Source organism: Phodopus roborovskii, unplaced genomic scaffold (assembly GCF_943737965.1).
Source record: "Phodopus roborovskii unplaced genomic scaffold, PHOROB, whole genome shotgun sequence".
NCBI lineage: Eukaryota > Metazoa > Chordata > Mammalia > Rodentia > Cricetidae > Phodopus > Phodopus roborovskii.
In genome coordinates, this window is record NW_026126588.1 from 11,897,014 (window position 1) to 11,911,591 (window position 14,578).

Below are 14,578 nucleotides of genomic sequence, written 5' to 3' on the forward strand. Positions count from 1 at the left end.
CAATAGTAAAGTTAATATAAATGATGGATACATGTTTATAGAGTCAAATTTCAATTTATGATTTATTACTTTAAGGATCATTTGAGAACCAGTCAGCTACACAGGAAGATACCCAGACAGGAAATGAGTTAATGAAAACGGTTGCAAAGCTTAGCTAATTGTCTTAAGCAATAAAAATAAAATGTTGAATTAAGGAAACAATAAAGGCAAATACCTAATTACAGATATATTGCTATGTGCTACAATATAATACTTTACAAAATGATACTTATAAGTAAAACTTTGCAGGAAGGTGATCAAAGGTGTGAACATGAAATGGGAAAAGGGTTCTCTTTAGGTCCCAATGTCCTATTGAGATATGAAGTAAGTGTGCCATCCCCAGTAAAATAAAAGAAGAGATTGAGTTTTTTTTAAAACCTACATTTAATGCAGTCTGCATGAAGCCTATTGATTTTATATTAGTACAATCCTGAGAAAGGCTCAAACCCAGTGACACCTGCCTTCAATGCTAACATGGGTGACTTTGCTGCAAGAGCAATGTTACCCGGAGGCTAACTTGAGTTATACGTGGTCCTCCAGAACAGGTTATACTACCCAGAGAAATCTCATATCAATAGCACTAAACCAAGTGATTCACAGTCTTTTTTTATAAAAGTTTCTTCTATTTGCAGAAGATTTTTTTTTTTTGGCATTTAGCCAGATGAAAAGTACTTCATGGAAAAGACACCTTTAATGGAGAGATCAGAACATTGGTCTAGGAAATGGTAAACAGTACTTACTGTTGATAAAGTATCAATATGGTAAATGCTTTTTTAACTCCTAGATTCTAAAATAGTAAGTAATACTGTATAACAGCAGGCACTGGCTGGAGCTTTGAAATTAGCATATGGTTGTGAATTTTAGGATCTAGTTAACAAATAAGAACACATAGGCTTGCTGTATGGCATGAGTCAGATTTAATCCTCTCCACCCCTTCTCTCCTTTCTTCTTTCCCCTTCTTTAAGGGCGCTTTATTGCCCACATAACAGGTCTTGGTTATGCAATACTTTGAAATTAATTTGAAGTTACTTTGAAGCTAATAAATAAGAATTTTGTATAGAAAAATCAAATTGTGACTTTGTCAGAGTTTATCTGTGGTCATAGAAAACAGACATCTGGCTAGCTGTAGATCTTCAACTTGCCCCCATCCTATCTACACAGCCAAAATACTGATGTGAACAAAATATATTGGCACATAGAAAATTTGTGGATTCATGAGCAGCCTCAGGTCTGTGGGTGACACAAAAATGTGAAGTAGATGAGACTTGGCAATTTATATTTAGCAGCATTTTACAAAGGTTATTGAGAAGAGTTTTCATTTAGTTTAAGTACCATACCTACTTAGTCTAATGAAATATTGAGGATAGAATACACATTATGCAAAATAAAGATGTAAAATTATAATTAACTAATGTTTCTTATAACTGGTTTATTCAAACGTTGTTATCAAAATATCAGGCAAGAGGGGCCTGGCAGGAGGGCTCAGTGGTAAGAGCACCTGTTCTGTCATTGTGACCTCCTGAGTTTGAATTCCCAGTTCCCATGGGGGGAAAAATCTGACATGGTTGTGCCTGTCTTTATACACTTCTACCATCAGAGGCAGAGACAGGTGGACCTGGATGCTCAATGCTCAGCAAGCCTACCTGAAACAAGACCTACCTGCAATAAGATCTGCCCTGATCTTGTCTCCGGGCAGGGAATGATCAAGAAAGAATCCCAGACACCAGCATCCTGCTCTGCCCTCATATCTGCCTGCACAGAAAACTCCTCTGCACTCCCAAATGCATGAACCACATGTGAATACATCACACACTAACCCCCCAATCATACGCATCGTGTATTGAAATCATACCACGTGTCACACAGTGCTCAGCACTGCATATGTGTTACTTTACTTAAGAGAGATTATCAATTCTAAAGGATTACAATTTCATACTAAGTACTTATGTTTACAGTCACAGATGAGTGCCGTTCTCAACCCTAATCAACCCTTTGTAGCGGACACTGGATCGTAAGAGAGTCACAACAGGACAAACTGCAGAAAATAAGTGAGTGTGGAGGGCTAATCCCTAAATGTGACATCTAAACCAAACTTGTCCCAAGGCTCAGGGATGATCATGAAAGAAATAGCAGAAATATAGTAAGGACCACATGTTGAGGAGTGCTATGACCCGTGTTCTAGCATGATGGGGCTGCTGCATACATGAACTCACAGGGACCCTAACTGCCCCATGAAGCTCCACCCCTAGATAAGGAACTACTGGCAGCTGATGGTACTAAATAGAGCTAGTTTCTTCAGGGGTTTGGCCTCCAAAAGACCACCCATGCCTCTGTACATGACTTTACACCCATGTACGCACTGGAAGCACCACATGAATACAGTGGATTTTACAAAAATTCTCAAAGGATAATTTAAGAATAGATGCTGAAGTTTTCGTGTAACTGTTACTAGGAATTCAGTATGTCCCTGACCAAAAGACGATAAATATCAAATTCGCCCACCAGAAAGAGGAAAACTAAGACTATACTTTGGGGGGTCGGGTGATATATCTTAGCAGTTAAGAGTACTTGTTGACTCCAGCACCCACATGGCAGCTTATACCCATCTTTAACTGCAGTTCCAGGGGATCTGACACCTCCTTCTGACTGTTAAAGGCACCGGAAATAGACATGGTGCATATACATATGTGCAAGCAAAACACTCATGAATGTAGCATAGCTAAATGTAATGAGCACTACGTTTGAAATAAACATGTTTTCAAGTGATGGGATGGGCAATAACATGCATATTTGTTAATTATTAATATCTTTTACAACATAACTTTGAACTATAAAAGAAAATAAAACTTTGTATCCAGCTAAAATATGTAGGCTGTATCTTTTAAAAAAACACAAATGGGCAGATGCTGATGCCATTCTCCAGTACCATCGCAAGAACCCTCAGTCTTGAACCATGGTGCAAATCCTACACTGTTACAATAAGCAACTCCACCAAGTCCATTTTGTAAGCAAAGATACTGCCAAATTTATGGATCCAAACTGGGATTCTGACTCAAGCCAGTGAGCTGTCCCTGCGGCCCCAACACATCCCTTGGACAGGCTGCCGTGCTCTGCCTGTATTCCCCATCATCCCTGACCACAGGTCCTGACAGTCCCTTCTTTCTGATGTGTTCACCTCCAGTTCCCTAACAGAAAAAGGCTTTAAAAGTCACGTTTCCTTGACTATGTATCTGTGTCTATACACCTTTCTTGCGAAATGTGTTTTTGCACAAAACTTTATTTCTGAAATTCAATTTCATTGTCAGCACTTTGTGTTTACAGCATTGACATTTGTTTATTCCTGGTAATCTGCGTTCAGATTTTGGAAGACTTTCTTACCATTTTACCCATAAGGAAATATTTAGCTATTAAGTTTAGACAGATCTCACTCTTTAAAGATTGCAGGCCTTATTTTGCAAGAAAATCAACAGTAACTCTATACCATTTTAGCTTCACCTGAGTTTTTCTAACTGTTTCTTCATCCAAATGAGCCACTGATAGATTTAATGACTGTATTTCTGTCCAAAGGACCTCTAGAAAGACATTGTAAGCTGTGGAAAATGCAAAAGAATTGCTTGAACGAATTGCCTATTGTTCTTGAGTGAAAACATCAGATAGTCTGGAACCATTTAAAGTTCGTGTTCTAATATTTTTTTAATTTAATGCATAAAGGCTTGGCCAAGCTTATACTTTATTTGTGTCTTATTTTCATTTTATTAACTAAAAGTTACTCTTAATAATCTTAGTTTTTAAAGGCATGACCCAGTTATTTTAAATTTGCTGACTGGAAAATGCAGCTGAAAATCAAACATAATTATATGTGAAAATAGACTTGGGAATAAATATTCTTCATATATCTGATGACAGTATAAGCATTGATGAGAAAGAGGTCATTAAAGGAAGAAATGGATTCCTTCTTTCTTTTATCCTTTTATCTTTCTTCCTTCCTTCTTCCTTTCTTTCTTTCTCTCTTCCTCCTCTCTCTTCTCTTTAATCTTTCTTCCCTTCTTCCCTCCCTCCCTTCCCCCTCATTTATTTATTTATTTATTTATTTATTTATTTATTTATTTCACTGGGTCTTAATGTAGACCAGATGACATTATATTTACTATGTGGCTGAGAATGATCCTCTTGCCTGTACCTTTCTAGTTCTGGGGTTGGCGTCACACACCATGAACCACCCTGCCTGGTTTATATGGAGCTGGAGATCAATCCCCATGTGCCATGCAGGCTATGCAAGCTCTCCACCTACAGATCTACACCCCCCAGCCCCAGGAAGCCACTCTTAGTGAGATATTTTGTTTTAACTTAGTTAGGGATGATGAAGCACCCTCTTAGAATCACTGTTACACTTACATCCACAGGTTTGCCATCCGAAGCTCGCGCAGCAATAACTGTCTTTCCGTGAAAATCCACAGAGTCCTTTTCTTCTGTGTGCCGACTTGCAACTAAGTTACAATCCATATAGAGAGAAAGGACTCGGGATTGCACACCGATGCCGAGTTTATGCCACTGACGATCAAAAAGAAGACGGAGTTCTCGATTCTTGAAAACATAGTTCAACAAGCCTCCATCAGCACCTCGGAACATAAATTCTACCACCTTTTTTGTGCCATCAATCACTATAGAAATCTGAAAAAAAGAATAAGAAGATGCAGAGTATGGCTTGGAATTCAGTGTTCAAAATTAGTAAAGCATTCAAATCAAAGTCCCATGTATATAAGGGCATAACCGAAGATCTGGCTCAACACGTGAGACAGACTGGAGGATACAAAGGGTCAAGCGCCTTGCTGCACGTGTGTTGCATTGGAGCATCCTGTGCATTCCTTTTCACATGAAAACTGACGTAGACCTTGTAAACCCTTAATAATTTTCATGGCAAAGAGAGATATTTTGTAGATGACATGCATTCCATTTTAAATGATCATCCCATCATAACATTGTGACCTGTGTTAATAGTAAGATCAGCCAAAGCTAAGCACATCCAATGGTTATGGATAGAAATGAACACAAATGCATGCTGGTAGTAATTAATTTTGAGGTTTTTGGGGTCCTTGCATCACCACTTGGGCGCCCTTGTCATTTCCACAAGGTCTCCTGGATCTGCACTCTCTGCCTCCGTTCTATCTCCATCACACTTCTGTCAGTATCATCACTCTGCTCTATAAGTTCACCTAAGCGTTCTTCCGTTATGGAATTCCTGCTCCATAAGAGCTTTTTAAAATCTCTTCTTTCCTTTTGGCATGTGTATGTGTATGTGGCATGCTTGGGTATATGTGTTCCTACATATGGAGTACGAGTGTGTGTGCAAGTATGATGCACATATGTGCTCAAGAATGTGGGAGCCAGAAGTTGACACTGGGTGTCATCTTCAAGTGCTCTCCACTTTCTGTGTGGAGCCATGCCTCTCCCTTGAACCCAGAGCTCATTTGCTTGACTAGTCTTGCTAGCTAGCTAGCTAACTTGCTCTGGAGATCCCATCTCCTACCTCATGAATACTGGACTTATAGGTGGCATTCATGTGGGTGCTGGGGACCTGAACCCCAGTCCTTATTTTTGCATGACAAAAGTTTTCCCCCACTGAGCTATCTCCCCAGCCCTAAATTTATTGTTCTTATCACTTTTTGGCATAAGGCATATGGCCCATATTTGTTTTTATTGATGAAACAAGTATTTAAGTGTCAGAGTAATATATAATACTAGTGGTGAAAGGCATGGAGCCATTCAATAAGTTTCTGCAAAAGGAAATCAGCTCTGTCTTCATATAAAACATGAATCTCTAAGTTTAAATAAAAACACGGTTTGAGACATAGCTCAGTGGCTCAGAGCACCAACTGCTCTTGCAGAAGACTTGGATTCAATTCTCAGCACCCATTTGATGACACAAAATTGTGTATAACTCCAGTTTCTGGGGACCCTGAGCTCTCTTATGACTTCTCTGCTCTCTCTCTCTCTCTCTCTCTCTCTATATATATATATATATATATATATATGCAAACATTTATACACATAAAAGTAAATCTTTAAGTCAAGACAAAAAAAAAAAAAAAAAAAACCACAAACCTCTCATCCACTAGAGTCTCACATCACTGATACCATCAAGGCTATCCTACTTATAATGCTTGCATTTCTCTATTGATGATTGCTCTAAACAACATAGAATTTGAATACTAACTACATCTGTTCCCAGATTTGGGTACACCCACCTGACCTAATCAAACATATTGGCACCTTACCTGTGGCATGTTCTGCTGGTTTAAAATCTGCCATAAAAACCACCTCTCCTTCTTGGTGCTTCTTCGTACTCGAAATATGACTGCTACGGAGTACTCCTCAGGAAGGCCTTTGGGAAATATCTTACTATGGGAAGAAAACAAATAACTATTGTGGGAAGACCGAAGGTGGCCAGGGAAGAAATCCTACTGCAACTCTGTGAAATGTGATCTCTCAGTCACAACTACTCTCAATGAGTTTATAATTTATTATTCACTCATTTTTCAGCTGTTAGAGATGTGGGAGCAGTCATGTCCGCATTGTCTATGTGATTTTTAATTTTCATTTTCTCCTTTTTCTAATCATCTGGTATGGTGTTTATAAGGACGGGATATGTAAACTAGTGGGTAGGCTATAGTACTATGTTATGCTCTTGTCTACAGTGGTGTCTGTCTAACACAGATGAGCGCAGAGACCACTGCACTCAGACGGACAGTAGTGATTTATCAGAACGAAAGTGCGTTTCCTTGTTGGTTTTTGATGGAGAAGAGGGGAGATAATTTCAAAAAAACTTTGATTATAAATAATATTAATAATAAATTTAAAAATAATAATAAATGAATATTTCCTGAAGACATTTTACTATATTTAGTTCTTGAAGATAAGTTCTTAGTATTGATTTCCTGGTAAGTTATGATGACACTAAATTAAATGAGTTTTAGCTTTATTTTTATTCCCTTAGAAAAATTAATCTCTCTAGATGATAGTCACCAAAACATGGCCCCATTATCCATCTACTTTAATCTCAAGTTCAAAAAATTGGCCTTGGTAAAAGCTTAAGGAAACAAAAACATATTTCACAATATACAGATCCACATATGCTGAATTTAATTTTCATTAGATAATGAGTAATGTGTTTATTTCTTTTCATTGGATGGGGAAAACTCTACAATATTGTAATACTGTTTTTCTTTTCTTTTTTTTTTTAAGTAAGAAAGTATGTCCCTTAAAGACAAACAGACTTGAAGCTGTCATACACAAAGCATCATGCACTTAATTACTTAACTACTAACTATGAATACTATACTCAGCTCTACTAAAAGCAATAATCGAGGCACCGACCACCAGGCAACTATGGAGAACACTGATATTTTCTTTTTTTTCTGTGTGTCAGACAGAGTCACATGTGGTAGATAATTTACAAAGAAATATGGAAAAGATGTACTTGCTTAAGGTGTTAATTTACTTACTTTCTTAAATAGAATATCCACGTATATACCTATAGATCTATTTATATGGATACATGTATGTGTATGTGTGACAAAGTTCCCAGCCTAACAGAGTTTTGACTTTATGATAGTGGGAAGGTGATATATATTAAGGAGAATGTATATAAGTTGGTGAGAAACTATCTATACAGAATCTATCTCACTACCGATTGTGAGAAACTAATTGAAGTTTTTATATTGCTAAAATGCTATCTAATATGTGAATGTATATTTTAATAAATATAGTTATGTTACACCATTTAATGTGCATTTCCTACATTTCCTTGCTAATGATCCTTATTCCCTTTCTATCTTACAGTTTGGAAATAATATTAGACAAAAAGCAAATGCAGGTGATTTTTTTATTATTCATATTCAAAATGGCATATAAAGCAATGAAGACAACTTATATCTTCAGCAATGCATTTGACACAGGAACTGCTAGAAAACATATGTGCACAGTGGTTCAAGGAATTTTGTAAGAGAAGAGCCTTGAAGAGGAGGAGCTTAGTGACCAGCCCTCGGGAGTTGGTGATAACCAGTTGAGAGCAAGCATCTAAGTTGCTCTTACAAGTACATGAGAAATTAACAAAAAATGCAACGTGGACTCAATTCAATGTTGCCTCAACATCTAATCAATGTGGAGGGGCAAAAAGTTCTGTGAGTAGGTATGTAGTAATTTAAATGTCCCCTTGAACTGCCATCTTCTATTCTACACAACAACAAACCATTCCTCAATCAGACTGTGATGAGGGACAAATGAGGTTGTATACAACAACCAGTGATGATCAATGATGAGTACCAAATATCTTTACAAAGCCAAATGGCACCAAAAATGTTATGGTTGCTGTTTGGTAGTCTTCTCCAGACTCATCCACTAAACTTTTCTGAGTTCTGGAGAAACTGTTACCTATGAGGGGTATGAACATCTGATAACAGGTACCAAAATCGCAATGTTTGCCACCACCATAGCTCATCAGAAAGCGCACAATTCAAGACCATGCTTGATCACTCATTGCATAGTCAACATTCTAAAAGTTCAACAAGTTGCACTATCACGTTTTGCCTCGTCTGTGGTATTCACTGGACTGCTTGCCAACCAACTACTATTTTTTCTTGCATTTCAGCAACTTTTAGGAGAAAAACACTTCCACCATGAACAGGATGAAGAAATGCTTTCCAAGAATCCATCAAATCCTGAAGCACGGATTTCCATGCCAAGAAACAAGCAAACTTATTTCTCATTGTCAAAAATGTGCTGACTGTGGTGTTTCTTCTTTTACCTAGTGAGGCTATGTTTGAGACTGTTCATAATGATTTTATATTCATGGTTCAAAACCGCAGTTCTTTGGTACCAACTGGCTTGTTTCTAACATTGGTTGTTAACTTGATGTATCAGGGAAAACAGAACATCAGATGAGGAATTGCTTCCATCCCATTAGTCTGAGACATTTTCTTAATTACTAATTTACATAGAAAAGTCCAGACAACCATGGATGATGCCATCCTTCAGTGGGATGGCTTGGACTACAAAAAAAAAAAAAAAAAAAAAAAAAAAAAAAAAAAGGTGGCTGATTGTGAGCCTAAGAGCAAGCCAATATGAAGCATTTCTCCACGGTTGCTGCTGTAATCTCTCTCTGGCTTTGCGTTCTTGATCACTTCCCTGATTTTAGACTGGAACCTGAACACTGAAGTAAACCCTTTCTTCCCCATCACTTTTGGTTATGATGTTTATTACAGCAGCAGAACAGAGTTGAATTGCTGAGCTTGATCATTTGTGGGTCAGGATATGTGATGCACTATGCTCATTTGTGATACTGGGGTGGGGTGGGGGAGCAGCAGGAGCCACGGGGCTCCATCAGTCACGTGATCATGAGAGTAAGAAGACAGATCTGCAGTGAATGATGCTGCTGAGTTATGATGTGAGGTAGACAGGTGAATGAAGTACATCCTCCACTTTGAACATATTCAAATTACTAAAAGCATCTGCATTTGCATAAATGCATCTACCTAAGACTAGAGAGATGGCTCAGCACTTAGAAGTGCTTTTTGCTCTTGCAGAGGACTCGGGTTTGATCCCCAGCACATACATGAAAGCTCACAATTGTCTGTAACTCCAGTTCCAGGAGATCGATCATCTTCTCCTGGCCTCTAAGAGCACTGTATCACGTAGGGCATATATATATATGCCATCAAACACTCACAGACATGAAATTAAAATTAATAAATAAATCTTAGAAATAGGCAAAATCACCTACACATAACCTAGCTTTATTTTCTTTGTTGAGGGTTTAGCAAAAGAAGCAGCAGACATTATCACAACTACATTATTATATCCCTTTAATTAATTGAAAAGAAAACAACTTTTTATTAATTTCCTCAAAATATCCCAGTAATGGGATATTTGTTTCCTCTGGAATATTTTTCATTATCAAATAAAATTTTACTGAATTACTATTGGCAGTTACTGTTTTGTTTTAAGCAGTGTTGCTGACTTAAGCACAGCAGCAACAACAAATTAGGCATAGATACCTGCCATTTCTCGTTGGGACTATTTAAGCCTCAAAGGTGGGCACATGAGGGTTGAAGAGACAACACCAAACACACTTCCAAGTGGAAGCTTTGATGTGGTTACAGGGAAACGACTATTGAAGGAAATTCCAAATCCCACATTATTCCCTCATCACATGTAAAAATAGTTGGTATTCTTTCTGTTTTGCTTCCAATAGGAAGAGCATTGTCTGTTTTGGCATGAGGAGTCAATGGGCATGCCTCACTGCCCAACATTAGTTGGGAGTTTTCACCAAGGCTCTTCAAATGCTAATGTATGGTGATTATTTATCCAGATGTATTCTCTTTTGTTTTTACCTGGTAAATGATTTTCACCTGGATATAAGCATTTTGCAAGTGTGGGGGTGAGGAGGTAGAAGTTTCATGGTGCATTATAGAATTTTTTCATTTGCCCATTTTTGGTGTCCTGGCTCATTCTTGTCTTTACCCTCTTGTTGAGGCCAACCTGTAAGCTTTCTGGCTCAAATTCTTTAGCTAGTAAGACCCTCACCTCCCTTGTGATTGGGTAATGAAGATGCTTAGGTCTTCAAATTCACATGCTCATCAGACACACACACACACACACAGAGGCATATTTGCACCCCCATGCACAAATTCATGCACGTAACCCTGTTCTATGCAGAGTCTGATTCCTCTTAAGTATGAATGGTTTAGCAATCTGGAGATATAGATCTACTTTTTACCAATATTCCCCACCTACAACACTGAAGGTCAGCTCCTTGCTTTTATTCAGAACTGCATTCTCTCTTCTAAAATGAACTGTAATTTTTTCCATTGTTTAATATCCAACCCTACATACTTACTTGCATATTGAAGAATAAACCTCCTTTTAAATCTTTAATGTGCCTTTTTATATTTATTAATTTTTCTTATTTTACATATTGATCCCAGTTCCCTCTCCCTCCCCCCTCCCATCTTATACCCCCCTCCCCTTACAGGGATGGTGATGCCTTCCAGGAGGGATCATCAAAATCTGTCAAGTCATTTAGAGTAGGGACTAGGCCCTCCCTCCTGCCTCTAGGCTAAGCAATTATCCCTCCATGGGGAATGTGCTCCCAAAGTCCTTTCATGCACCAGGGATACATCCTGGTTCCACTGTCAGAGGTCCCTTAGATTGCCCAGGCCTTCTAACTGAGACCCACGTTCAGCCGGTCTAGGTTGGTCCAATGCTGGTTTCCCAGCTATCAGTCTGGAGGTTCATGAGCTCCCCCTTGTTCAGGTCAGCTGTCTCTGTGGGTTTCTGTAGCCTGGTCTTGACCCCTTTTCTTATCACTCCTCCCTCTCTGTGTCAGTTTTCAAATCGTATAGCTTGCTTTGCAAAATATGTCTTCTCTCGCTATAAATCAGACTTCCTCTGACCTGGTTGTACAACTGGCAGCCTGTCATTCACTCACCAAACTACATGAGCATTCCATCTGTCAGCATCTTTACCATCCATTCATTCCTTACCTGCTTCCCCCCTCGGTTCTAACATTACTGCGATCAGCTAGCCTATTACCCTCTTCTCAATTACTGTTCTCACTCTTTGTTCAGGTTCTAGGACTACTGGCATATTTTGTTGTTGTTAATATAAACTAAGACTTAAATCACAGTGGCTACAGGTTCCTGTCGGGAAGACTGGAATGTAAACTCTCTGGATGCTTGTGTCTAGCCCACTCATCGATTTGTCCTTAGCATCTACAGCAATGCCTGTGCGAAGTAGACAATACATATAACCCAATCAATAAATTAACTGAACTTGGCAGGTTTTTTTTCTGACAAAAACTATGAAATAACTATGAATATACAATATTTTACAAATTCTTATGCCTCTCTATAAAAAACAGAGCAGCGAGTTCATAATAGTAAGTGACACTGGTCCTTACAGACGACATTTGTGAGGACTATAGGCAACAGCCCAGTCCATCTACAGGGACAGCTGTTAAAAGTACCAGCCAGCTGGTACCATCTGGGAACATAGATTCAGTATTGCCACATCATCCAATTTTTCCAAAGAAGCCAAAAGCTGAGAAAATCTGGAGTTATATCTAAAAATAGATTCCTTTATTTATTTATTTATTTTTATTTATTAAAGTTGGCAATTAATCACACTTTTCCTAAATACCGCCCAGACCATCATAGACAAGCCAAACAAAGACAGTGAGTAGCAGTTAGTAAACTTGGAATTATACCGTCATCAGCTGAATTGTCATCTGTTATAGAACACTTTAAAGCTTTGAAAGATGACAAAAGGAAGGCCCTTAGCCTTGCTCTTGTTTCTTCTTCAAACTGGTCGAGAGCAGAGAAGTGATCTAACAACTAAGTGATATAAATTGGTTCAGAATAGGGAAAGGTTAAGGTGGCCAAAATCAGAACTACGTGATGTGAATGGAAAACCTAATGTTGAAAGTAAAGTTAGTTTAAAATTCTTATGAAGAGCAAAGCAAGATGGCAGCTGTTGGAGATTCTCAGTGATCTGTTGAAAGGAATATAGCCATGATGGTGTAGTGAGAGATGTCTTAAAATACCCTTTCTCGGAGTCACAGACCCTAGACCACTGCCAATTCTATCTCTAGGCTTACTAAATCATTTCATTTTTAGCAGGGTGAGTGAGTGTGAGTGAGACAGGGTATCTCTGTGTAGCTGTGGAGCCTGTCCTAGAACTAGCTCTTGTAGACCAGGCCGGTTGCAAACTCATAGGTCTCCTGCCTCTGCCTCCCAAGTGCTGGGACTACAGGTGTGTGCCTCTAATACTCCTCATTTTCCTTCTCTTTATGGGTGGTACTTCCATCGTTATTTCCATTCCTTAGACGTTTATTAAATCCACATTTAGAAATTATGTGAATCAGATACAGTCTCTCCTCCTGTGGACTTCACGGGTATGTTCAAGGATAACAGTTTAGATCTCATCGACTTTCACCAGCTTGGCTTCCATAGCCAGGGTGGGAGGAGCTTGTCTTCATTACTTCTTGTCTGTGTGTCTTTGTCTCCTTTTCCTCATTCATATAGCTTTCTCCTCTAGACTGTTATTCCCATTCCCTTCAAGGTCTCCATGTCTGGCTATATTTTCTGTGCTTTTTCCAATATTTCTAACAGAGTCTCTCAACTCATGCTCTCAGTCTAGTGACCCTGGGCAGTATGAAGGGGTGTGTGGTATTCAACTTATAGAATATGCTAAAGATGGTCTTAGAAGCATTGAGTTCTTCCTAGTGGGTAAATTTTGGAAAATTGTGTCTTCTACTCATGAATCCTTAGTACATTTGGCCCAGGGTTATTTAAATGCAAGGTATTTAACATACAGAAGTTTTTACATTGGATGTATATTTGATGCTTTCTAATCTGAGTCCATTACAATTGGAAAACATATTTAATGTGAACATGAAACATATAAATTTTTAGAATATATTCATGGCCTATCCTGGGCAATATTCTATGCACACTTGAGAAGCATTTTTATTCTTCTGTTTCAGGAAGGAAAGTCTTCCAGCAAACTGTTAGAATAAGTTATCTCATAGACTTCCAATTTTCCATTTCCTAGTGGTTCATTAATCATTACATTTGGTATTGAAGATTTCTACAATTTTTTTTTATTGAATTACCCATTTCTGTCTTCAACTCTATTAGAATTTGCTTATTTTAGGTTTGTGTTGTTAGTTGTATATATAATGATCATGCTATTACTTTTTGAAGCATTAAGATTACAAAATGGTGAATTATAAAAACAACCTTTCCTTGAAGTCTACTTTGTCCAACATTTGTATAGCTGCTATAACAGTCTTTATAGACTAGAACAATCTTTTAATTCAGATTGAGTGGCATACTTCTTCTCTTACTTTTAATGAACTATTTCTACTGAAATTTGAAAAATAAAGTATAACTGTCTTAAATAGTGCATAGATATGTACCATGCTTTCTATCAGTTTGATAAATATTTGCAATTAATATATATTTCATTAAGACAAGGTTTATACTTTTCATTTGCTGTTTGTTTTCCATTTACTTTGTGTTTTTATTGTTTCATTACTTATTTGTGTTAAATCTTTATTCTCTAGTGCCGTTTTATTCCTTTTAAAAATATATTGTTCACGTTACTTTCTTACTGACTACTCTCAGTATTATACCTAATATAGATTTACAGCACTGTGGCATAGATAAATGACAACTTAATTTCAGTTTTATATATCTATATCTATATCTACATCTACATCTACATCTATATCTATATCTATCTTTGCTCATATATAACCCTTCTCTCTTGCATTGTGTTATTAGTTATTACAGGACACACACACAAACACTCGGTGTGACACAGAATAGTTTCTCTGGACCTTGCCAAAGTTTCTATTATAAAAGAGGCCATATTGGATTACTTGTGTGCTACCAGAGAGATATTCTTTATACTTTATATACCTATGTAAGTATTGATATATGTACATATGTATGTATTTATACCAGTGCATTTTAAACAT

The 14,578-nt window shown here is 37.7% G+C and overlaps 1 protein-coding gene across 1 annotated transcript in view; it reads right to left on the bottom strand.

Moving 5' to 3' along the window:
• LOC127236585 (collagen alpha-1(XIX) chain-like) overlaps positions 1-14,578 on the bottom strand; it is a 107,905-nt gene that overhangs the window by 52,737 nt on the left and 40,590 nt on the right. The window contains exons 5-6 of the mRNA XM_051204295.1: positions 6,315-6,438; positions 4,435-4,710 (exon numbers count right to left, since the gene is read on the bottom strand). Coding sequence (XP_051060252.1) covers positions 4,435-4,710; positions 6,315-6,438 — 400 coding nt within the window. The remainder of the gene's footprint in view (positions 1-4,434; positions 4,711-6,314; positions 6,439-14,578) is intronic.